The following is a 25,292-nucleotide window of genomic DNA, read 5'->3' on the forward strand; positions in this document are numbered from 1 at the left end:
CATTTTTTCACGGTTATGTTTTTGTTGGGGATATCATTTATTTTTGCGGGCTTCAGCATCGTGGACGACGTGTTATTATAATTTATTTTTTTTTTTTTTAATTTAAAAATTTTTTTTTTGTATGTCGTAGATTTTCTCTTGTATATTTTGTATTTGAATAAAATAAATGTACAAAAACATTATTATGTTTTATAAATATAATATATTATATATAAGTCAACTACAAACAATTCCTTATTACCATATTGTAACGCTGTTTTAAAGTAAACGTTTATGCGTGCCTAGCGCGCCACTTCATTCGTTTAGAAATACACTCACTGAAGCGGTATTCATTTTGAAAAAAATTCAATTTTTAGATTCTTCCCTTTAGTTACACTGTAAGACCTACCTTTGTGCCAAATTTCACGTTTCTACCTATTCGGGAAGTGTCTTATAATTTTGATGATCAGTGAGTGAGTCCGTAACAATTTTGCAAATTTTGAAGTCCTCCCATTTTTAAACGGCACAATATTAAGGGCACATTTTCTTACAGCGTTCTAAACTACTCGGGATTAATCTGTGTTTTAAATTTCAAAAGTTGATCTTAAGAGGAAACAGAGATATATATGTTAGAAAAACTGGACGAATTGGTTCTTGTAAAGATACACTGGCATTGCTGGAATCTAGATTAACCACAGACGCCTACTGATGGTTCTTCTAACCGACGACAGTCGGTACAGATCGCGTCCTTGGGTTGCGGATGAAGGAACGCCCGGTTCCCTCTGCTTCGGCAGAGTTGGGTAGCCTGTGAATAACTAACAGCAGGCCGCGGACAGCAACGATAAATGACCCGTGTTCACGGTCAGGATGCCCTCTGCCGTTTCACGGTCACTGGTGTGACTACTGATCACATCCAGTGGTACACCCAATACGAGTTGAGTGTACGGGCGTCGGATCTAACTCCGTCCAACAGCCACGCGTCTTAGTGTTAGTCAGGTCGGCTCGTGTCTCCAGGGCAGAGCGGTGAGCGTCGCGGGCTTGCGTCTGACGGCGTGTCTGTTTACGAGCCCCGGAATTCGGTAGGCGAGGGCGTTCGTCGAGGCATGTCCTACCTTTGACGAACTATGAAAGGTAGCACGGGTGCAAGGTTAGCCCAGGGCGGCATTCGAGCAATGATTGTCGTCCACCTTGCTAAGCGGATTCCCGTGGAGTCGGCTTCGTGCGGGCTCCCTGTTTTCGCTAGAGAATCGCCGGTGACACCGTAACCGGCAGTAAATTTGCACGGTAGGCGGGTAACGGCCACCGCCGGGCTCGTGGTCCCTACGACGACGTGCTGTCTCCCGTCTGTCGACCACGGACATGTCAGTCATGACTCACCCTCATGCTGTGTTACGAGTCGGCAGGCGTCGGCCGTAAACCTCCGTGGCTCTTGACTAGCCCTTAGGGCTAATAGAAGGTCCGTGGTTGTAGCCGCAAGGCATTAAAACCCGGGAGTCTTCGTAGTATTGCTGGAACTTGGCCTGGCGCACTGCCGTGCGCTCAGATAATATTAATTTAAAAAAAATACTATACTAAATAAAATAAATAAATGCTGTCTTCATTTATTTATTTTATTTTGGATTTAGTATTAAGATGAGTAAAAAAGTGTTTTGCCCTCGACCCTTTGACGTATAATTAATATATAAGCTTGTTGGTACTTTGAGTTAGAGACCACTGACATAAGTAGTATCTTACAGAGTGTGCGTTGTCAGTTGTCACTATATTAAATTAAAATTGTATTAAAATAATAAATAATTTAATAATATAAAAAAAGAAGGATATTATTATATTATTATCTTAATATTTATTAAATATAACATTTTAAGAATTAATTTTATCTTATATGCTAATTTATATATCATAAAAATGTTTAAATAAGTTTAATGTATCTTAAAATTGTTTTACTTGCAACAATAATAAAATTTAGGAGGATTCAGTTGTAGGGATATGACTCGAAGGAGGGGATGGACTGTCTATTTCAATTACTACTCCTTGCTCAGAACTGGTAACAGCTTGTTGCGGCTGTACTTGAGCTTGTGGTTTTAAATCAACTACAGCAACTGGTTGTATAGCATCAGCGGCCTGTGCCTCATTTTCCTGTTTATCTTTTTTTTTTTGGTGGTTCTTCTTCATTGTCACTTAATGTCAAATCGACAAAGTTCGAGTTTTCTTGGCGTTTGACAGTTTTAGGGTTATGATCTACTTTCATATCATTAGATTTTTCTTCATCGCTATCTAAATCCACAAAATCAATAGATTTTAATTTTGCATCAGGAGTACTATTTGTGGTTTTTGTCTCTTTATTTTCTTCATAAACTATCCATGTGCCATTAGCTAAAATTTCAATTTCCTTACTGCACTCTTTGAGTGTTGGACTTGAAACAACTTCCAAAAAATAATTTTCTATTTGTATATCGTCATACAAACAAGGTTTATTACATGTTGGGCACATCCATGTTGACTTTTTCTCATTCATTAAAATAAATGTACTAGCATCAAAACATTGTAAATGATCACAATGGATAGATTTTGCAGGTAACTTCATTCTCATTTTACCCAATGGACACACCAAGGAAAATCGATAAGATGTAGTGGCCAAATCTGGATCCACATCTGCTAACTTTTTAATTATATAGTTTTTAGTCTCTTCTGTGCTCCTACCTCCTTTATCCTGAAGTTTTTGTATCAACGTTTCTGAAGTTAATCTTTTTACAAGATACATAGCCATAACATATTTTTTTCCATCAGGAGTCCAATTTACATAGATCGTGTTGGGAGTGATTGGAGAAAGTTTAACAAGTTGAGTGCAATTTATAGGTCTTGGAGATCGTCTGGATTTAGCTCCTGGCCGAGTATTAGGAGCAGTAGGTGGTAATGGACACTCTTTCACACCAAGCCGAATGTGTAGTCCAAGAGGCATAAAATCTGTTACCTCATTACTCATAGGTTCCACTAACTGACTAATCCGAATCTGGAACTGATAAATATACTCATTTTTTCCTGGGGAAACATCACGATTCATGGCAACCATATTGACGTTCTCGGCTGACAAAAAAATTTTGAATTGCGATTCTTTCATACCTAAACAAATAAGATAATTATTATAAATATAATTAACTTAAGGTAAATAATAAAATATATTGCTACCTCTAGGAAAGTTTTGTAATGTACATCTGTCTGTGCCAGCTAGAAAAATTGGCTTATGAACTTCGTCAATTACCTCGTAAAATGGTAACTTTTTGAACTTGATTAGGGCTACAGCTTCAGGAGATGGAGTATAAGAATTATTTCCAACTGGCATTCCTTTCATATCATATCCCAATGGATCTGGCACCACATTCATTTGTTGACTTGAGGACAAATGAGATGACGTAATAGAACGAGGTCCAGAAGGCTGATAACTGCCCGATATATATTGAATGTTATTGTTAGCCATAGTATTTGCTCCAATTGAATTACTATAAATCCCTCTTTGAATTTGAGGCATAACCTGTTGTAATCCAGATAGGGTCATATGCATTGGCTGTTGAGGATATTGTGGTGGTTGTTGGTACATTCTTTGTTGTGGAGCCTGTATCTGCCCCATGGTCATCATTTGTCTCTGTTGGGTTTGTAATAAGGTGCGCATCATAATATCATTATTATTAGGCAAATCTGTTAGCATGGCATGATATATTTCATATATTTTTGCTACATATGCCGCGTGGTTAAAGCCAGTGGGTCTAGTTCTTAATAATTCAAGTGCCCGATCTTTTAATTCAGATTTTCGTCCTGCTTTATTTCGACCAAAAGCTCCCAATAATGTTTTCAAGTCGTTAATCCGGAAACTAGCCAGCATATTTTTATAACCTTCATCATGGTTGGTCATCATAGTCACTAAAAAAATAAATAAAATAATAATAATTTAATTAATTATTTTTTATTAAGTAAATGCAATAAATAGATATGTTATCATCTTTAAAATAGAATATGTATAGATTATTATGTAACCTTTGAAGATTCATAATAAATTTAAATTGTAGTAACCAAATAACCTAACTAGATCAAATTCCTGTAAAGGGTGACAAATATTTGAAAGCTTGTCCTAGAAAGTAATAATAATAATCAATCTGATTTTTTTTTATTCCCTACTAGGATTAGCTTATAACAACAAACCTAGGTTAGTTAGTGATTTTCCAAAGTTTTTTCCTTCAAGTTTGTTTAGAGGAAGACCATAACAAAAATAGAAAAATTGAAAGTGTATGAGCCCGCCATTACACTCTGAGGAAGTAAAACTTCTTTCATAAGTAATTTGGCCCATGAAATTATAAGCGAATTACGGAGAGAGTGAGAAAAATCAATACAATAAGCTATCGCAAACAGAACATGCGTAACTGAACATATATTATTAAATGCGATCATCATTTTGCGAAAAATGTTCGCCGTCGTCTTTAGAGCTCAACGATCTATAAAGGCGCAGTTGTTTAGCCTTAAATTTTGACCGACCTATAGTACGTTTTCTTTTCATAAAACAACTATAATACAAAAACTCAAAAATATTAACAGTAAGAAAAAACTCAATTAACTTAGACAAATGGTATTGCGATAGGAACCTTCTCCGTGATATAATCTTCCATTAAAAAAAACAAGAAATAAGTTTGACTTCAAAAGGTGGACAAGTTGGTACTGATCTGCTGTACAGTAGTTGTAATGGATGTGTTATATTTGAATACAATAATAAACTATTATATACGAAAAACGATTCTGAGCAGTTAGCGTAATCCTTATATTACTATTTTTTATTCGTTAGGTACTATAGTAATAATCAAATGTGTATACATATATAGGTGTACAATTTACTCGTTTATTTCAATTAATAGATAACACAAATATTAATTAACTTAGACAAATGCTATTGCGATAGAAACCTTCTCCGTAATATAATCTTTCATTAAAAAAAAATTAAGACGATCGGTTGAGTAGTTTTCGAGAAAATTAGCATCAAAGGTGTCGTTTCATTTTTGATACAATTTTTTTCCACCTACACCTCAGGAAAGAAGTATTACTTAAAAAAAATGAATTAAATGTGACACATGGCATTGTACTTGACATTTTCTCTGCTACATGAAAAAGTAATGTTCCTTAATGTCATCTAGGTTACGATCGGACGCGAAACGTTTCAAACGTTAGGCAGCGGGTCTTCGTGAGCTCGTTATTCTCGTTTTAGTTTGTCTTGTTTATATTTGTAACAAGCCGCTTCAGCGCGTTTGCATTTACATTATTTCACCTTCATAGTTAGATGATGGGATTTAAATATCGCGTACTTTTTTCCATCAGTTGTTGACAAAACTGAATGGCGTACCGATTATAAACTGCTCGAATTCTTGACGATCGGCTATAACACGTCATTTACGTTTGCGATAAGCTTTTGGTGTTCAAAATTCGAAGTCATAATTACAAATTTCAAACAATTTTATTTATTAAGATGAGTCTTGTTGTAACTACTGTAGCGCAAACAAAATTTGAAGAAATAAAATGTTGATCAAATAAAAACATACGATTAATAAAAATACATTAAGAGGACACCGCATGTTGTCTCCGCGTCTTACAGACGCGTAAGTGCGTAACATACCAAATTTACGCTCAGAAATTCAAGTTTTATGCCGTTAGATTAAAAATTAGAATGAATCGACCTATTATGAAACTTTATGCTAAGAACATTATCCGTGTTTTGTTGGAAGTTTTTTTACGATAATTCAGTTTTTAAGTGAGTTATGAGCATTTTTAATTTACATTTATTATACACGCTATAATTTACTTAAAAACTGAAATATAATAAAAAAATTGCAACAAAACACAGATAATATTTTTACCATCAAGTTTCATCATAGGTCGATTCACTAATTTTTAAGCTAACGGCATAAAACTTGTATTTCTGAGCGTAAATTTGCCATGTTACGCGTTTGTAAGACGGAGGCAACACATGCGGGTGTGGGTTTAAATGAATACGCAGTTAGACCATTAAAAATATTTCAAAGAAAAATTGTTAGAATCTGTTCACCCTTGGATGGGTCTCTTGGATTAGTCTTCAAATAGCTAAAACTTCAGAAATAAGTTTGATCGCCAAATTCTGACTTCACCATCGTTTTTAGCATGCTTAACAACATACGTCGAATCAAACAAATTAAAAAAAGGGTGTCCGGGAAAACAGGAAATATACCGCTCATTTCATTCTTAACTCGTTCAGATACGTAAAAATAAATGTCAAAATTTGTTATAGGCGTTCGGCGCGACAGTAAACTACAGTGTTGTGCGTGTAAACGTAAAATTGCAAATTTTGAATAACTTCCAAAATAATGATGTCCCCAATTGTTTTTTGCATCATCATTCTGAACTAGTTGAAATAAGTACCTATGTTTCAAAACAAAAAAATACAGGGTAGCTTAAGTGAAGTAGCTTAAGCTATATTAAATAGTGTTGTTTTTCAAGTTCAAATATTGAGCACATTCATTTGAAGTACTAAAAAAAAGTCTTGCCATTTGTATGAAATAGGGGAACACGGGGAAAAACCGACTGAAAAAATGAATATTTTCATAATAATTCAGGATCTTAAAATAAACGTGATCTGTTTGCACAGTTGTATTAAGTAATTTCTTGTTTACAATATTGAATTACAATACAGTGGAATATCATTCATTTTTATTTTGTAACAAGCCATTAACTATTTTTAACATTTTATCGGTTTTGCCCCGATACTGGGGCAAAATCGATTTGTAATGGGGCAATACCGATGCATGGTATAACAGATACTGAAATAATGATGGAGAAAAATATAAAATTAACCTTTTTTTCAAAGGAACTTACTAAACCAAATACAAATAACCATTGAATTTAAGTATTGTAACTATAGTATATTTCATTATTTTTCATTTCATATAAATCATATCAACCCTAATTATAATATAGAACAACTGAAATATGAAGACACAATAAATGATTTTGCATTCAAAAAAGCTATAAAAATTAAAGAATTATAACTGACAATATTTTATTTTAACAATGTATTATGTATTTAAAATATTATAAATTGTTGAGCACACTCATTTTTATTTAAAATTCCTTTATAAATTAATGTTATTACTTACCTATTATGTAATTATACATTTAATTAGTAAAAGTAATTATTAATAATATTTGTATTTTGATATTTTATAATGGTGATTAAGATGATAAGTTATTTTTCTATGCAAATAATAAGATAATACATTTATCATTGATTGTTGGAATTTTATTTATATACCTACCTAATTATATTAAATTATAAACTTATATTAGTTATATTGGACTAAAAATATTGTTTATAGTAGATTAGAGATGAAAGTGTTAAAAATTGTCTTAGTAATAATTATTTGCTGAAAGATCTCATGTATATTATATAAATATAAGTAGGTACCTATATAACTAGTTGTATTTGTATTTATATGATGTATTGTGGAGATATGGATGTCACTATAGCGTTGTTTGCATATGAAAACAATTGAAATGAGTGGTCTCTCGAATATTAAAACAGTAAAAAAATTATCCTTAAAATGTACGTAAATTTACCTTACCAGGTTAGGTTAGGTTACCTTATCAGGTAAATTTACCGAGCTCCCATCTCCAATCGTTATATTTTACGGCATCGTAATAACCGAATTTTACTGTACATTAAACGTCTTATTTTAAACTTGTTCATTTTTTTTATAAGGTTAGTATATCCTTTTTGTTTCGCGTCTTTATTATGTGGGACATGTGTACTATGGCGAACAATTGAAACCGTTTATTAAACAGTGCTAAATTTAAGAAACAATCTAAGGATATTTCTTTATAGCCAGTTAGATTCTTTAGATTGGATGTAATTTTATAATATTTTCTTCATTTTTTATTTTTCATTACAGACTCGATTTACATGAGGTTTTTCATAAATTGTAGATCATTTTCAAATTAGAATATGGGTTACATAGCTACATACATGACAAAATATATACTTTGTCATGGTTACATACAACTAACTCTTCTGTCAATCCCGGAAAACTTGTATGTTTGATTGTAAAATATAAATACATCCGATGGTACAGGTTTCATAAATTACCTATGAATTATAAGACATTTATAAAATAATTAATATTCAAAAAACCAAAATAAAAACAAATTTTAACAACACAGGTTGTTCTTAATAAAATAAAATAATTGATTATTAGGTTGGTGTACCTAATCCTAACCTATAATAAAAAAATAGCAATTATCAAGCATTATAAAAACTAATCGGTTTTGCTTCGAAGTATAATTTTTACGAAATTGTTGATAACTTACACAATATTATTAGATAAAAATAAGTTAGTGATTTCAAAACAGTCTTTACAAGTTGTAGATTCATACTAGATGAGTATGGTAATTGTAGTATAGTTCTATCATTGTTAAATCTTAAATCCAAAATATGAAATAATAATAACAACTTCAAAATGTTCGTAATCGAATAACAATTCAAACCAAAACGTTACAGTGGATGTCAACAGTGATAACAACATGTTTCACGATAAAATATGAAATAAATTTAAAACTGATAATTTTGATAGAATAATGCAAAATAAGCAATATTGGTTTTACCCCAGTATCGGTTTTACCCCGCGTTCCCCTATACAGAATACGAGACCTTAACCTTAGCACCCTACATAAAAAAAATCGTAGATTCGTGACTGAATGTATACCTCAGTCACGGACAAGTCAGTGTACCTAGCTTTGAGAACAAATCCAACCTGCGTTTGGTGTATACTTCAGTTTAAGTGTAATAATACTTTTTGTGAAAATCAGTTTCAATTTTAAACTTAAAATAATAAACGAAAAGAATGAAATTGTTAAAAATATAGTTTATTGTACGTTATTACTTATTACAAAATTAGTATTGAGATTATTACCGATTTTTTTTTCACGATCACATCCTGGTGACATTTGAGTAGCAGCTTTTCTGGCTAATCGTTTCCTCCGACCTCTATTAGCAATAGTATATCTACCAAGATTTGATTTTCTTTTTGCCATTATTCTACGAAGCTACTGATACCTACTAAAAGTCAACTGCATTTTTATCATCAGAAATTATAGCGAATTCCATAGAAAAGAAAAATTGTATTACTTCCTAAAAAAGAAAAGTATTAATACTTCGATAAAATTCGAACAGATGGCGCCACGATCACCGGGTGTATTTATATTTTATAATCAAACATACAAGTTTTCCGGGATTGACAGAAGAGTTAGTTTTATGACAAAGTATAATTTTGTAATGTATGTAAGCCATATTCTAATTTTAAAATGATCTACAATTTACGAAAAACCTCATGTAAATCGAGTCTGTAATGAAAAATAAAAAATGAAGAAAATATTATAAAATTACATCCAATCTAAAGAATCTAACTGGCTATAAAGAAATATCCTTAGATTGTTTCTTAAATTTAGCACTGTTTAATAAATGGTTTCAATTGTTCGCCATAGTACACATGTCCCACATAATAAAGACGCGAAACAAAAAGGATATACTAACCTTATAAAAAAAATGAACAAGTTTAAAATAAGACGTTTAATGTACAGTAAAATTCGGTTATTACGATGCCGTAAAATATAACGATTGGAGATGGGAGCTCGGTAAATTTACCTGGTAAGGTAACCTAACCTAACCTGGTAAGGTAAATTTACGTACATTTTAACGATAATTTTTTTACCGTTTTAAAATTCGAGTGACACTCATTTCAATTGTTTTCATATGCAAACAACGCTATAGTGACATCCATATCTCCACAATACATCATATAAATACAAATACAACCAGTTATATAGGTACCTACTTATATTTATATAATGCACATGAGATCTTTCAGCAAATAATTATTACTAAGACAATTTTTAACACTTTCATCTCTGATCTACTATAAACAATATTTTTAGTCCAATATAACTAATATAAGTTTATAATTTAATATAATTTTGTTTCTAAAATATTTATCTCCTATATTAATATTTATAATCAATGGTTATATTTAATTTATTAAGTCATATTTTTAATTATACATGTATTTTACTATAAAATTAATATAATATCCATGAGCTCTGTATAACTACCTAACCTAATCATAAACAAACTAATAGCTCAGTTGGTATAAATAATATATATCAGGCCTCAGCTATTATTAATGTAATTTATTGTTATTGATTTGGCTGAAATAAATAAAAAAATATCAATACTTTATTGTATATGTATATATCATAATATGATACGCCTTTCACTGATCAGAAAAGTTACAAATTAAAACAATTTGTTACTTCAAAAATTTGTTAAGTTTTTTTTAGAAAATAACGTCAAAAATTAGGCCCAGGACCAGGAATTAAACCCATATCTCTCCCATTGAGATTTTCAACTAGACAGACTTAAGACACTATTTCTCCTCGATTAACATAGTAATTACAGCATAATAGATGACAATCATAATTTTAATATTTAATCTATGGTTATGTAAGAGCCGATATAACTTGATCATCAAAAAAATTAAAATTTTAAATTTGTAATGAAAAAAAATATTAAGAGGATTTTTCATTTCTAGGGAAAAAATAAAATTTTATTATCATGTAGACTAAATTCTTACTTAAATAAAAAAAATCAAATGTAACACTAAAATATTCTGCACTATAAAATATTGTTAAGCGTGAAGTAGAAACTAAAAACTATTTATTTAATGCTATTTGTACTTATATCTATATAATTAAGCAAATTCACTAGTTACCATATTTATTATTATAAAGTAAAATAAACTTCAACTATGAAGAAACAAAAATATAAAGGAAATAAATATTTGAAAATTTAATTTAGTCCTAGGTAGTATTTTAATATTATAGAAAAGCTTATTTATTTAAGTATATACAATTTACACAATTATATTCTATGAAAAATTTGTATTTATTATCTCATATTACAAACACACTATAAATAAAACATTTATATTAAATTCAAATGTATGTATATTATCAATTTATTGGTGTTAAAAAAAATGTTCTGCTTAATGCTCTAAAAGTATTATTACATAATTTAAAGTAAACATTTAGCAACAAAATTATGCTGTTTCATTGGTCCCAGGGATAAGTTATAGTTTAATAATTTGACTTAAAAATAAGTCAACAATTAAATTAATCTTAAATACATAATAATAATTAAAGTCTCAAAGAATTCATTCATAATACTAGTATTAAGAATGATTCATTATAGATCTTTTATAATATAAAATAAAATAATTGAGACTATTTTATACAATTTATAACTGAGACACTTATCATATTTAAAACAAACTTAATAGAATGTAATTCCTTTTATAAAATTCTTCATTTATCAGTGTTTTAACTTTTTTAAATTCACTAATCAGTCGCTATCTATATTTATACCTATAAGGTTTAACTTTAAAATAATTAACTAAAAATGTATTCATAATTAACTTTGGTTTTAATAAATTAAAAACCAAGTATACATATCTTTATTATTTGCAAAAATTACATTCTATGAGGGCATGCTTGACAATAAAAATTACAGTAAAAAAAAAAATGTAATATAATAGTATCAAATAATAAATTGATAGTTGCTAAATAAATACTTGAGATTAAAATGATAAATTAAAAAAATGTACTGATTTGCATACATTAAAGATAAAAAAAAAATTACATAATTATTGTTCATAACATGTCATGAGTTTTGTTACTATGATAAAATATTTGGTGAGTATTCTTAATAAACTATAAATAACACGGAACAAGTAAATATTATATGGATATTAATCACAATTATATTATATAATTACTTATCCGATTGTTTTTGTTGTTTCAGAAAATATAACAAATTATTGATAGATCTTTTAGATGTTATGTACAAATTACTCAGTTCTGTTCTATAAAATAAATATTGAAAAAATTATGGCATTCGATTCAGGCACGTGAAACTGATATTTAAATTTAGCACCAAATATTATAAAGTTTAAAAATGTTTAATTTTGAATTCATCTCTATGGCATTTTACATCACTACTTGAGAAAAAAATACTGTTTGAAAAAATGAGATTCAATAATTGAGTTAAGTAGTGATGTTAGGTATAGTGGGTGAAAATTTAACAAATGGGTGCTAAATAACAAAAAATATTATGAAATGTATTTTTAAGGAAAGTTACCATGTTTAAAAAAATTGATAACATAAGATACAAGTGTTAATACAATTTTTTTTCTTAAAATAAGAAGTTATAGTATATAAAACATTATGGAATGCAATTAAATAATGACATAATATTAATTTTACTTTTTAAAAGTATAAAAATAAATAAATAATAATAAAAATAGTTGTTATTTATAATAACTTTTACAATTAAAAATATAATTATCAATTTGAACAGTTCCTGATAATCAGTTTGAGCACATATACTTTGTATCCCAGTAGGCTCTTGAATTGGACTGTAGTGAGGATATAGAATGAGACATATTCATTTTATTATCTAAATTAATCACAGATTGATTCATATTAGCAGATGTAAACATTTCTTCTATAAAATTTAAATACATTAAAGTTGAATATTATTGCGCCTTAAAATTGAATGCGCCATAAAAATTACCTTCAGAAGGTAGTTGTGGCACCCTGGTTCCACGACGAATAAGAAGCCGTACACACGATCCTCCACTGTGGATGATTTCTATGGCTTCAGCATGTGTCATATTTTTAGTATTGACTCCATTGATTTCTATAATATGATCTCCTACCTATAATTAATATAACATACAAATTGTATTAATTTTTTTTTGTTTTTCAACAAATATTGTATAAATAATAAATAATAATTTTTATATAAAACGCATATGAACTAAAAATTATTTCTTAAATAATGATTAATTTTGGAATTTTTAATTAAAGCCTAAAAGGAATATAGTTTAGCTGGCCACATACCATAGTCCAGATACATTACATATATATATATATAACAACAACATAGAACAAAATTAACCAACCAAAAGTGGAGAACTATGACACGGGCCTTAGATGCGCATACTCCGCAAAACTAGTTCATCTGTAATTATGCCTATTTAAATTGTCATGCCGGATACCAAAAATGTGAAATTTATTACACTATTACATTAAATGCAAAAAACTCCACATCAATTATGAAACAGTTAGAAGTGTTCCGGAATCACAAAGTTTAGCATACGAAAAAAAATAATTAAAGATTTACAGGACAATTGGAATTTTTCAAAACTTTTTAACTAACATAACCATATCATTTTTTTTTTCATTCACATTTTTCAGTAGTACACACTAAAGATAAATATTTTCTATGTACCCTTAAACGCCCATCAATAGCTGCAGGTCCATTCTCCGCAATTTGTAACACAAATAGAGACATATTTTGAAATTCACGACCACCTCTTATACTGAAACCAAATCCTTGAGGCCCTCTCGTTAATTCAACCGCATGATATTGTTCTTCTTCTAAATCTTGGTCCTACACATTAATTAAATATATTAATTATATCTATATTTAAATTAGAATAAATATTAATACTTTGTTTGACATTGGTAGAGAAACTGTACTAGCAGTATCATCTGAAAACAAAATATATACATGAGAATTATTGACTTTAATTAAACATTTTAATAATATTGTATGTTTGTTGGTAGGTTACCATTAGGCGTTCCAATGGTTAGTGTAACTGTTGAACCAGAATCTTTAATCATGTTTACTATGTCTCCATGCGACAAGTTAGTTATATTTGTATTGTTGACGGCAAGGACATGATCCCCCAAATGAATTTGGCCATCTCTAAACGCAGGACTGCCTTCAATAATTCGACCTATGATATAGATTATATAGAAATACAAAGTTATTACTACAATGTCTACCATTTAAATAATAAGATCTAAAATAACCATTTACCAATAGTGGGTCCTTTGTTTAATGATGAAATTACTACAAATCCAAATCCTTCTTTATCTTTTTTAGTTAATGTTACATCGTAAGGATATTCAATATCAAGATGTTGTTTTGTAGAATTTGATATATCTATAATTTGAAACATGAATGTGTAAGTTATCATTTTTTTTTTAGTTTTTAACTTTTATATTAACAACTTAGTAATTACAATAAATATTAGAAACAAAATACAAAACATCCATTGAACCAGTGGTTGATTTGGGGGGGGGGGACGCAGGGGGACGGAGTCCCCCTTCTTTTTAGATTTTTTTTCAGCGTACCCCTTCTATTTATTTGAAAAGAAACGCTGGGAACCCAACATAAGCTAGTGAATTTGTAAATCGTGATTTCCTGAATTTACTTAATAGGTACACAATATTTTATTATAGCCAGTTAGTTGAATTAATATTATAAATTATAACAAAATAACTATAATCGTTATTTTTATTTTTATTTGTTTCTATTGTGATAACTGATAAACAAAGCATTAGAAATTAAAATCCCATTTTTAGCCAATTTTTTGTAATTTGTCAGTGGTTTTTCCCGTGGCATTAAAGTACTATTGAGAAAATCGAAAAATGACCCCTCCTATAAAAAGTGTTTTTCTTTCTATATGTATTTTTCGAATAAATTTTATATTGTTTTGGTGTGATAAGTTGATGGGTGAAGAGGGAGGTGTGGAGGGCTTTGCCCTCCACGGCAATGTGACGCTTAATTTTGTGTGGAACGCTCGTTTATACAACATCAGTAGAGTCCCCCTTCTTTTTTATTTCCAAATCAACCACTGCATTGAACTATTATATAATTATACAATCTATAATGAAGATCTGACATATTCTAATATAAATTCAATGTAATTTGACTTATCTACTTAGTTTACATAATTCATACAATTATATAACTATTGTCTATTATACTATTACTTACTATTAAATATAAAAAGTTCAGGAAAAGATAAACAAGTGAAATTGTAATCATAATTATTTTAATAATGTAATGTAATTAAATTATTTTAAACAAAATTTATTTTTAATTATCAATTGTTACATTTCAGTTAGTTAAAATTCTATTTTTTTTTAAAATTTCCATGCATACATTTTCTTTGATTGAAATTATATTAATTTTACTTACAATTGGGCTTTAAATTGGATTTATGCCGAATACCCAAAGTTACTCGACCATTACGAGCGGCTTGGCCCATCAAATTAATAACATAATCATGAGATGTATTTATAGTAGATTGAGCATCAATACTTATTATTTCATCTCCAGTCATTATTCTTCTGTCTAAGTCAGCAGATCCATCAGGAACAATATGACCAACTGATACCTTAAAGATTAAAATGCATGTGCATGAATTAATAAATGCAAAAGTAAACTTAATAAGAAAAAATTAAAATTGTCAATAAAAGATTGTTTAAATTAATGTATACTTTGCAGCATACTGTACTAAATATTAATTATAAGAAAAATATATTTCAATATCAGGTATATAAATAAAACTTGTATTTTTATTTAAAACAAAGAACTATTAATTTGTATTTTAAGTTAAATATTCCAAAAAATATTTTTTTTTTTTACATTAATTATATTTGTATAATATAATTTGAATGATATTTATATTTTATTATTTACTTTAGACTACAGATACCTATTTAAAAATGTCCAAAAATATTTATACTTAAGTTTTTATCACTTATAATTTAAATTTTTAAAAAACTACCTGCGAGCCTTCTTCTTTTCCACCGACAATTCGAAATCCAAAACCACATTCTTGTCTTTGAAGTGTAACATAACTGATATTTTGTTTCAAATTTTCATTATTAAGTTGATCAATTTCATTAATTTCATTGTTGTTATGTAAATACCTAAGAAGAGTAAAATAGTCAATAATTGCTATTTTTTCAAAAATCCCAATTCTATCAATGAATATTTACCTCACTTCATTTTTGGACGCATTCATCTCATAATGTTCAAAGCTCATACTTTGAATTGATTTAGATAAATGATTAGAATAATGATCAGATTGTGAATTAATATAAAGTCCATTAGAATGATCAGGCTGTAGGTTAATATAATGTCCAGTAGAAGGATCAATCACTCCGTTATAAATTGATGGAGGAAGAAACATTTGGGTTGATGGTGAACTTACATGCATCCATGAATCACCTCTATGACAATATTCATCAAGTGGCATACTATTCATTGCATATGGATCAGATGATCCATTTTCATGTATGTTATTTTGAATGTTTGAAACTTGTGTTCTATTATCAATAATTGGCGTTTTGGGTCTGTTGATTTCATGTGTTCGATCACCATATGAATCAATCGTTGGAGTTTTACTTCTATACATGTTTTTTATATCTCCTTTTTTGTTTTTAACACGGAATTTATCCGGTGAATTTAGAATGCACCGTTGTATAGTAATAGCAGCGGATTCATTGGTTTGACAGTCTTTTAATACTTGAACTACTTTATTATGAGACATGTTCCGCACAATTATATTGTTTATATCAATAAGAATATCACCTTCCATTAACTCTTGACATCTTTGTTTATCCAGTATTTTTTTAACCTATAATACAATAAACATTCAAATATATTAGATCCAATAAAAACTTTTAAATAGATAATTAACCTTTTGTCCATGAGCACTGTCTGCTATAGTAAATCCAAAACCCATTGCACCTTTCACTATTGCCATTGTTAGGTATAATGGAGCAGGCATATGCTCTTCTAAGATAAGATCTGTACTATTTGGTCTGGCAATACTCATAATTTCTTCAGAAGCATACAAATCAGGCATAGACTTGACAGACTGATTACATAATTCATTAGACGTAGATCTATTATCAACTTTCATCATGTATAGTTCTCTATCAACGTATGACAGATCATCTAATTGCCGTTCTGTTAATTGAAAAATAAAAAAAACACAATGGCATTTAAAGAAAACGTAAATCAAATACTTAATAGTTTGTTGCATTTAGAAAATACAGTATCACAACATTAATGTATTTTAAAATCTCTGTATCATATTTAATTATTTTTTTTTTACCCGAATTTCCAACTGCAACAGTTGTAACAACTTCTGTATTTGGATCATTTGGATCAAATGGTAAAGGATAACCTCTACATACATCTAAACATACAGTTTCACCAGGAATGATGCCTTGAAATACGCTAACCATATCATGATGTGTGTATCCAAGTACACATTTATCATTGACATATACCAGCACATCTCCTAAAAATACAAAGTTTTAAATTATATGATATAAAATATATGGTAATACATAAGATAATTAAAAGATTTTGGGAAAGTAACTTTTAAAAATAATATAATTAGTTTACTCTGGAAAAAAGTAACTTAAATAAAGGTAAGTTAAACTATGATATATTTCATTAAAAAAATGGACAATAATAATTAGTCTACTTAAGTCTTGATTAGAAAAAACAAGATAATATTATAAATAATATTTTTTATTTAAAAAGGGTTAAATAAAAATCCCCAAATAGTTAATAATTTTTTTTCTGATATTTAAAAATAATATTTGTGTTTCAATTATAAACTTGATAAAAATAATGACAAATATTGAATAAAATAATGTTATAATACATTTTTTTTACCTGTTTGTAATTTCCCTTCTAACCATGCCGGTCCATTAGGCACAACAGATTTAATTTGAAGAAATTCTTCTTTAGAATCGTCTCCTCCAACAATAGTAAATCCTAATCCACGGATTGATTTTACAAGAGTTGAACGAATCCGTTCTCCAACTAGTTTGTGTGGATTGGTAGTAAATATATTACTACTGATACCAGAATCTAATAGAAAAATCCATCATAATATTAATCTATAAAAGTTCAGATTAAAAAGAAAAAAACAAACCTTGTTTTATTGAGTTAATGTTTTCAAAACTATTTGAAGTATAATTTGGAATATTATCTTGTTGCTCATCAATTTGATCTCCTTAAATAAATACAAAACAATTATTGATCATTAATAAAATGAATGAATTAAAAATGTTACCCTGTATAGCATTTTTAGCTTGAAGCACAGGATTTTCATATTGTGTTTGTCTATTCACATGATCAATGTAGTATGTACCATAAAGTGGATCATCAATCCTTTCCCAACCATAAGGAAGTTCATCATCAGAACAGTCTTCTAATTGTTTCTTTTGAAACTTTGATAATCTCGGATCTAACCAGTGTGATGTACTAGAATTATGACTATAATAAATATTAAAACCCACTATTAATACAACAAAAACAAAATACTCCATGTATAGAAATATACATTTTTTAATTTATAAAAATCTAGAATCTTATTCTTGTTGATAATTTGTTATTAATAATGAAGGTATATAAAATATAATTATTGTTAAGTGAGTATGTTGTTTAACTGAAAAGTTATACTTAACAGGTGATCATTTATAATTGTTAACTACTATGTTTACATTATTGTATAACTATGGACTAATGATTTAATGATAAAAACAGATTATAAAAATGTGAAATTTACGAGTTTTAAATTTTTATGAGTAAAAATGTATTTAGCAGTTAAAATAACTTACTCTATACATTTATGAAACAATAACAATTTAAACGATATCCAGATTTAAAAATATTTCAAAAAAGTACATGATATCTATCTTTGTTGTACATTTAATATTAATTCAAGTAGAAAAATATACAAAAAATACTTACTCAATAAAATAAACTTCACCATTTTTGGTATAGGCTTTTTCCCATTTTGGTGGGAGTGGTCCTAAATCCAAAGTATCCGACAATGTCGAGTCTCTTGAATGATTATATGCATTATTTTTGGTACTAGGCCCATTTAAGTATTCTTCTGAAACAAATACAAGTTTAAACAAAAACATAAGTAATAGGTTAGGTTAATTTATTGTTTATGATCAAATAAAAAACTATAGTACAATTCAGTCAATAGATCAAAACAATAGAACTGATCAGTTCAATTATTATGGTAGAACTCTATTCAAATACATTACAATTTAAATTTTATTAGATGAGATTTAAGAATAATAATAAATACTCAAAATCAAAAAATCCTTATATGAAAACAATGACAACTTGTTTGCATTTCTAAACTATACAAGAATTTTTAGATATGAATAGTCCATTATTTGTTAACATAATTTATATAACCTAGTGAACTGCTTGCAGGTATGTACCCGTCTTTATTTATTCAACAAATGTTTACGGCCATTTAATATGCACCTATCAAATAGTAACATTCAAAAACTATATTTATATAGTTATTGGTAATGCTAAATCAGTTTAAATTCTTAGATGTCTCTGCTTTTTTACTGATAGTTAAGAATTATTTTATTTACTAATAAAAATATAAGTAGGCATCTGTGGATCTAAAATTGTATTTCCATCATCATAGCCAAATAAAATTAATAATATATATTTACTTATTGCAAAATAAACAATTAAGTTGATAACATAATATTTTACTACAAACATTTGTAACAAACAAATTAAAATTTTAAAAATTGTAGTTTTATATTTTTATACTTATAGAAAAAAAATTGTTTTAAAAAAAGGCTTAAGTATTATATTATAATAACTACTTACAGTATTTATTCATAAGGAAAACAAATTGTTTGCTTACCGTTATTCATAGGACGTTGAAGCTTATCTTGCATGTTATCCATATTCATGGTATTTAATTATATATTGTTTCATTTGTTCATAAAAATATTCTATTTTATAAGCTAATAATGATTTATAATCATAGCATTTATAGAGCAATTCTTCAATAAATAATGAGTAGTATCCTGGAGTTCAGTGGTACATAATAATTATCTAAATAACAAAAAACATTTTTGAATAAAGCTCAATGTAAAGAAAAAAAATATAGGTAGGTACTTGATAAAATAATAATTTTAACCTTTTGAGTTATTAAATAATTGTACTGTCAAACTTCCATTTAAAGTAATTTTCTGTTTAACAAATTTCCTAACCAAATAATTTTTTTATTTCACTGTTTATACTTTATTACCTAATCAATTAACAATTGTTTTTAATTTTCATTATAATTTATAAATATATTATGTTTATCTATCTGTAAATAATTTAATTATATGGTCATTTGCACATTTATCTATATGTATTTGTATGTACCCCTTAATTAAGTATGATTACTATTGAACGTTTTGTATTTTTGACATGTATTGAGTTTAGTGGGACATATTATTTATTTTTTATTATGAATAAGAACGTTAATTGCAAATTATCTTTTATACCTAGCTAATCATTAGAATGTTAACAAGATTTCATATTTATTATTTACTCTATATAGGAACACATATTATATCGAGTGTACAAATCCTACCTAAATAACATTATATAGGTACCTAGTCATCATGATTGAAACTAAATGTTATCACAAAAACAGTAAAAATCAAATAATTAGTTTCATAACTCTAATGACGTACACAGACTTTGTCGCTAGGCAGTAGGTATGTCACTGTGACGTACAAAAGGACATTGCCTAGTTTTGTTATGACACAGTAATTTTATCACTGTACTAGAAAGGTAAAAAAATAATGAAATACACTGTCCATCACGTCACACGAGTACGAACCAAAGTGCACTATTTAAGTGATGATCGCGATATTTCTACAAGTGCGGTACCTACCTACTTACTCATTTCTTGCGATTCCAGCATCTCTCCAAGCAGTCTAAGCCCATTTACATGTAGCCACCAAAATGAAACGACAACGGTATCGCAACGACCTTATGTCAGACATGTGAGGGTCGCGTCCAACGGGTCGGGTAAACGAAAAACTGGCGGTTTGTGCGAGGGCAGAAAGACTGTGTATGTGTGCGCGTGTGTGTGTGTCGGTGTGTGTGCGTGTGTTTGTGTTTGCGTGTTTGTCTGTGTGAGTGCGCGCGCGCAGGCGCGCGTGTACGAGAGACAGGAAAAAATAATATAAAAACTTTGTAATAACGCACACAAACGAACGAAAAACAAAATTACACAACGAAATAAATGTAAAAAGTACAACAGATCTTACAATTCACCGTGCACGGTTCGAAAATATTTAGGTTTCGATAACACGAGGGGAGTGCCTCCGTCGGGCAACACGGACTACATTAACAGTGGTCACCATGGTGAACGTGCCATCAGGTGTCAGCAACCGCACAGCGCCAGCAGCTACGTCATGTCGTCATGGCATCCCCTGATCCTAAATCCTAATCAGTAATCAGTTATCACTTATCAGTGATGAACATTAATGCTTTTATTCATGTTGACAACTTTATCAAAATAATAAATAGGGCACATAACCATAATACCAATGATATTACGGTTAAATAAAATTAGGTAAATAGGTCACATTAAATTATAATGTATATATATAATTATATTGTAAGTTATACCCAAGAATATTAAGATAATATAAATATACCTTAGGTGTATCTTAATTCATGGTTATACCTACTAAATTATTATAAATAATATATAAATCGTATAATGAATCGTATTAATGATATTATAGAATTAATTATTTCATTATTTATTTAATTATTTAATACTAATAATTCAAAGTAAAAAATGTGCATGTGTTTAAACTAATAATAATAATAAGTAAATAGTGAGTTATAGAATTATGGTTTAAAGGTTTCTACTATATTAAAATATTTTGTTCAAAGTCAAAAATGTGGATGTGTTTAACTAATAATAATAATAAATAAAAAGGTAAACTTTATAACTAAATAACTATATAGACTTTAGTCATACTTAAAAACATTTAATATTAATTGTAAAAGTTAAAATATTAAAAAAAAAATTGTAAAATCAAATATCAATACATTCAAAATCCATTGCTTTGTTCAGTAATCTAAAAGGTGTAATATTGTCATAGATTATGTCATTATGATGTATTTTTTGATACATACAAAATTAAGATTTATTGTAAGACTAATGAGTAATGACAACATGTTTTTGTAGTGAAAGTATGGAACATAGTATGGTAATTTAAAAAAAATGTTTTATAGTTTGTATTTATTAACATTACTATTAACTTACTAGGAACCAGTATGTTTATGATAAAATATTTTTTTGGAAAATCATAGGCAATGTTTTCCTAACTTAAAATATGTTTCAATAACATACAAATATATATAACTAACTTTAATTTTAGAGCATTTTTCTTTTTTTTTTCAATTGATAGAAAAATGCTAGATACTTAGTTAATTATTTGTGTTATTATATTTTTATATATTCCACCAATCGGATAACTTAATTTAACCAAATACAAAATTACTTAAAACAAATTTTTAATTATTTTCTAGATTAAAACCAGTTTTAAATTTAAATTTAAATCAAAATCATGTATGTTAATAAATTGTAATTTTTGATTTTAAAATTAATAAATAATTTTACTAACTTAATTAGTTTTATGAGCGTTGTTTAAATGTCATTAACATGTACAGTTTTTTTTTATGTCAGATGTATTTTTATATGTTTTTAGGGCATCAACATTTGATCCCTACTAATAACAATAGTAGATTTTATTTGGCAATGAATCAGAAAAAGTATCTGATAGAAAATATTCTATAATAATGCTTAATGGCTGTAGGTTTCAATTCTTATAATATAAACTAGTAAAGTTGTTATTTTAAATTAATCATCTAATTTGTTCAAGAATCAATATACTTATTGAAAAAAGTGATAATAACTAGTACATAATATGATTTGTTTGTCATTTAACGGAAGATGGAACCAATGTTTTTTTTTTTTTATACAACTATACTCACACTTTGGTTAAATACTTTTTGTGAAGTATTCCAAATATTTTTCAAATACTTTTTTTTAGTAGATTTAGATTTCAAGAGCAAAAATATTTTTTTTTTCAATTCTGTGTTAATGAATAAACATTATTATAATCTCGATAATAAACACCTATCTGGCTATCTATTAGTTATACATTATATTCAAATTAATATAATTAATAAGTAATTATTAGTATTATATAAGAGTATACCTACCTATATAAGAAAAAAAGTATTTAAAAAGTATTCCGAATACTGTATTCGGAATACTACCCAAGTCTGACTGTACTTTAGACTTAACACTGGTAATGTTTGAAAATGTATGAACTTGGATAATAAAAAAAAAATTGAAGTATTGTGTTGCTATTTATGTAAAAATATTTTTAAAAGATGTGTATGTATTGGTATTAATATAATATGTTAAATACATTTTTCTTTGTTGACAGATCTAAAAAGTGTCAATGTGTTTTAACAGTAATGTCAAACATGAAAATATTTCAGATTATCAATGTGAGAAACCATTATGTAATACACAGTTGTTTGGCAATATCTTTAGTTACTGTAACAGTTTGGATGACAAAAATTCTAAGAAAAAAAAAAAAAAGAAGTCACAATGCTCAACAATGTGTCAACAATAAAATAATTTCAATTCCATTAGTTATTATAACAGGCTGTGATACAGGTCTTGGATATTCAATTGTTATGAGATATTTAAAAGGCGAACATTTGAATAAAAATCAAAATAACAGTAAAATATATAATATGCTATTTTCCAATAACAAAGCACTATTAGTCCCAAATAAGATTGCGATAATTGCATTTTGTTTGAATACTAATAGTCCAGGTGCTAAATGCTTAGTTCAACTTTCCCTTGAAAATAATAATATTCAATTGTTCGTTAGACAATTAAATTTAACTGATAATGATTCTATTAAGACTGGTGTCACTTTTGTTACTGATCTACTTCAACAAAATGTTGATATAATTGACCAAAACAATGAAACAGTTGTTTCAAAATATGGTATGTGCAAAATATAAAATGATAAATAAACTAATTTAATAATCAAATCAATTTTAGAACTACATGCATTGGTCAACAACGCAGCGCGTATGGTGATGGCGGAATATGAATGGCAAACTTCAAAAATGATAAAAGAGCAATTTGAAGTTAATATTTTAGGTCCAATTAAGTTAACTGCTATGTTATTGCCTGCATTTCGCAAAGATAAAAGTAAACATTTCTAAATAATTAATAATGTTATGACTTTATTGTATATTTTTTATTCTATAGTTGTTTTAATTAAATAGCAATATTTTAGTATAAACATGAATAAATTAAACTACAGGTCGTGTGATAAATGTAATTAGTCATTGTGCATATCTCCCACTTCCCGGAGTATCTATTTATGGTGCTACAAAAGCAGCCGTGCGTGCATGGACACTTGGAACAAGAGTTGAACTTGATATTCATGGCATAAAAATGATCACATTTTCACCAGGTAACAGTACAATAATACATGATGAAATAAACAAAAGTTAATGCAATAATTGTTTTATTTAAGGATCTTTTTATCTTCATTCCTCCATTATGAATGGTGAACAAAGAATGATTGATTATAAAGAAATGTGCAATAATATGAATAAGGAGCAATTAGCATATTATGGTGCTTTTATGGATACCTATCAAAATTACTTGGGTAATATTGATGTATACATTAGTCCTCCAGAAACAACCATTCCAAGCACTAATAAAATATACTGTCAAATGGATAATGCACTATGGGCAGTCGAACCCAAATCTGAGTATAATGTACCTGAACCTTGGCGATATAGAATCTATTTTGCTGTAGCTTGGACTCTATCATCATTAGGCTTACATTATTTTAAAGATAAGGTTGTACGTAAATTTGTGGCTACACCACAGTTTCGTAATAATTTTGCAAGTCAAGTTGAAAATATCTAATAAACAGGATTTTGAACTTATGAAATGTGCATTTCTATACTGAATTTGATAAAACATGACAAAGTATAAATGTAAAATGTTTCAAAATAGTTCAGTGAGTTCAAATATGAAATTGTATTTTGTTTATTTATACCTATTTTTACATATTATATTACTACCTATGTATTATTGTATTTATTGTAATAAAGTTCGATAACAGATTAGTAATTAATAATTATCAAAAATTAAATTATTTAAATTCAAGAAAATAATGAATAATGTTGAATCATATTACATACATAGTATGTACTATAAGAAAATAATATACATATTTATTGCTCAGTTGCTGGTTACTTCATTGAGTAGTCACAAACGTGCTCTCACAAACATGAATGTTGTCATAATTTTCTGTTACCGTCGAAGTTGTACGACGTATTGGAACCAACAGTATTTATACAAAATCTCAGGATTATAGGTTAAATAGTGCTAGTGATAATTTGTTGGACTCTTTTATAAAAT

The 25,292-nt window shown here is 28.1% G+C and overlaps 3 protein-coding genes across 9 annotated transcripts; 1 reads left to right on the forward strand and 2 right to left on the reverse strand.

Moving 5' to 3' along the window:
• Window positions 1-1,879: 1,879 nt before the first annotated feature.
• LOC100164779 (E3 SUMO-protein ligase PIAS2-like) lies at window positions 1,880-9,901 on the reverse strand. Its single transcript, XM_001948112.4, has 3 exons — window positions 8,952-9,901; window positions 3,166-3,894; window positions 1,880-3,099 (listed from the first exon to the last, which is right to left on the reverse strand). Exons 1-3 carry the CDS (start codon window positions 9,070-9,072, stop codon window positions 2,120-2,122), a joined length of 1,830 nt encoding a protein of 609 aa, XP_001948147.2. The 5' UTR covers window positions 9,073-9,901; the 3' UTR covers window positions 1,880-2,119.
• Window positions 9,902-12,420: 2,519 nt separating this feature from the next.
• On the reverse strand, window positions 12,421-21,157 carry LOC100168867 (membrane-associated guanylate kinase, WW and PDZ domain-containing protein 1). 6 transcript variants are annotated; one of them, XM_003247404.4, is made up of 17 exons: window positions 20,702-21,157; window positions 19,665-19,858; window positions 18,731-18,875; window positions 18,051-18,253; window positions 17,910-17,990; window positions 17,648-17,845; window positions 17,076-17,264; window positions 16,656-16,927; window positions 15,952-16,592; window positions 15,738-15,882; window positions 15,146-15,344; window positions 13,979-14,104; window positions 13,728-13,895; window positions 13,607-13,647; window positions 13,385-13,546; window positions 12,665-12,809; window positions 12,421-12,595 (listed from the first exon to the last, which is right to left on the reverse strand). In XM_003247404.4, the coding sequence occupies exons 2-17, from the start codon at window positions 19,711-19,713 to the stop codon at window positions 12,459-12,461; spliced, it is 2,901 nt and encodes a 966-aa protein (XP_003247452.1). In that variant the 5' UTR covers window positions 19,714-19,858; window positions 20,702-21,157; the 3' UTR covers window positions 12,421-12,458. The 6 variants fall into 6 exon arrangements, with proteins under 6 accessions (XP_003247452.1, XP_008187356.1, XP_008187354.1 ...); XM_008189134.3 differs by having other exon boundaries at window positions 18,051-18,241; window positions 18,731-18,872; window positions 20,694-21,157; XM_008189132.3 differs by having other exon boundaries at window positions 18,731-18,872; window positions 20,694-21,157.
• Window positions 21,158-21,226: 69 nt separating this feature from the next.
• On the forward strand, window positions 21,227-24,936 carry LOC100573279 (retinol dehydrogenase 7). Of its 2 annotated transcripts, none has more exons than XM_016807917.2 (5): window positions 21,227-21,380; window positions 23,278-23,852; window positions 23,910-24,062; window positions 24,178-24,330; window positions 24,394-24,936. In XM_016807917.2, exons 1-5 carry the CDS (start codon window positions 21,355-21,357, stop codon window positions 24,792-24,794), a joined length of 1,308 nt encoding a protein of 435 aa, XP_016663406.1. In that variant the 5' UTR covers window positions 21,227-21,354; the 3' UTR covers window positions 24,795-24,936. The 2 variants fall into 2 exon arrangements, with proteins under 2 accessions (XP_016663406.1, XP_003247453.1); XM_003247405.4 differs by lacking the exon at window positions 21,227-21,380 and adding an exon at window positions 21,601-21,755.
• The last annotated feature ends 356 nt before the right edge of the window (window positions 24,937-25,292 follow it).

The sequence above is a fragment of the Acyrthosiphon pisum genome, chromosome X (genome assembly GCF_005508785.2).
Source record: "Acyrthosiphon pisum isolate AL4f chromosome X, pea_aphid_22Mar2018_4r6ur, whole genome shotgun sequence".
Lineage (NCBI taxonomy): Eukaryota > Metazoa > Arthropoda > Insecta > Hemiptera > Aphididae > Acyrthosiphon > Acyrthosiphon pisum.

Bases quoted from the DNA above. Each gene is read 5' to 3' on its own strand.
- LOC100164779 (XM_001948112.4), bottom strand. From the start codon at position 9,072: ATGGCAAAAAGAAAATCAAATCTTGGTAGATATACTATTGCTAATAGA. The intron at 3,895-8,951 runs GTAATAATCTCA...TTATTTTTTTAG, and splicing joins TGATCGTGAAAAAAAAATCG to TGACTATGATGACCAACCAT. The intron at 3,100-3,165 runs GTAGCAATATAT...TTATTTGTTTAG, and splicing joins ATTACAAAACTTTCCTAGAG to GTATGAAAGAATCGCAATTC.
- LOC100168867 (XM_003247404.4), bottom strand. From the start codon at position 19,713: ATGAATATGGATAACATGCAAGATAAGCTTCAACGTCCTATGAATAAC. The intron at 16,928-17,075 runs GTAAAAAAAAAA...TTCAATTAACAG, and splicing joins TGTTGCAGTTGGAAATTCGG to AACGGCAATTAGATGATCTG. The intron at 12,810-13,384 runs GTACATAGAAAA...TATTAATTATAG, and splicing joins CTATTGATGGGCGTTTAAGG to GTAGGAGATCATATTATAGA.
- LOC100573279 (XM_016807917.2), top strand. From the start codon at position 21,355: ATGATATTACGGTTAAATAAAATTAG. The intron at 21,381-23,277 runs GTAAATAGGTCA...CTTTGTTGACAG, and splicing joins TTACGGTTAAATAAAATTAG to ATCTAAAAAGTGTCAATGTG. The intron at 23,853-23,909 runs GTATGTGCAAAA...AATCAATTTTAG, and splicing joins AACAGTTGTTTCAAAATATG to AACTACATGCATTGGTCAAC.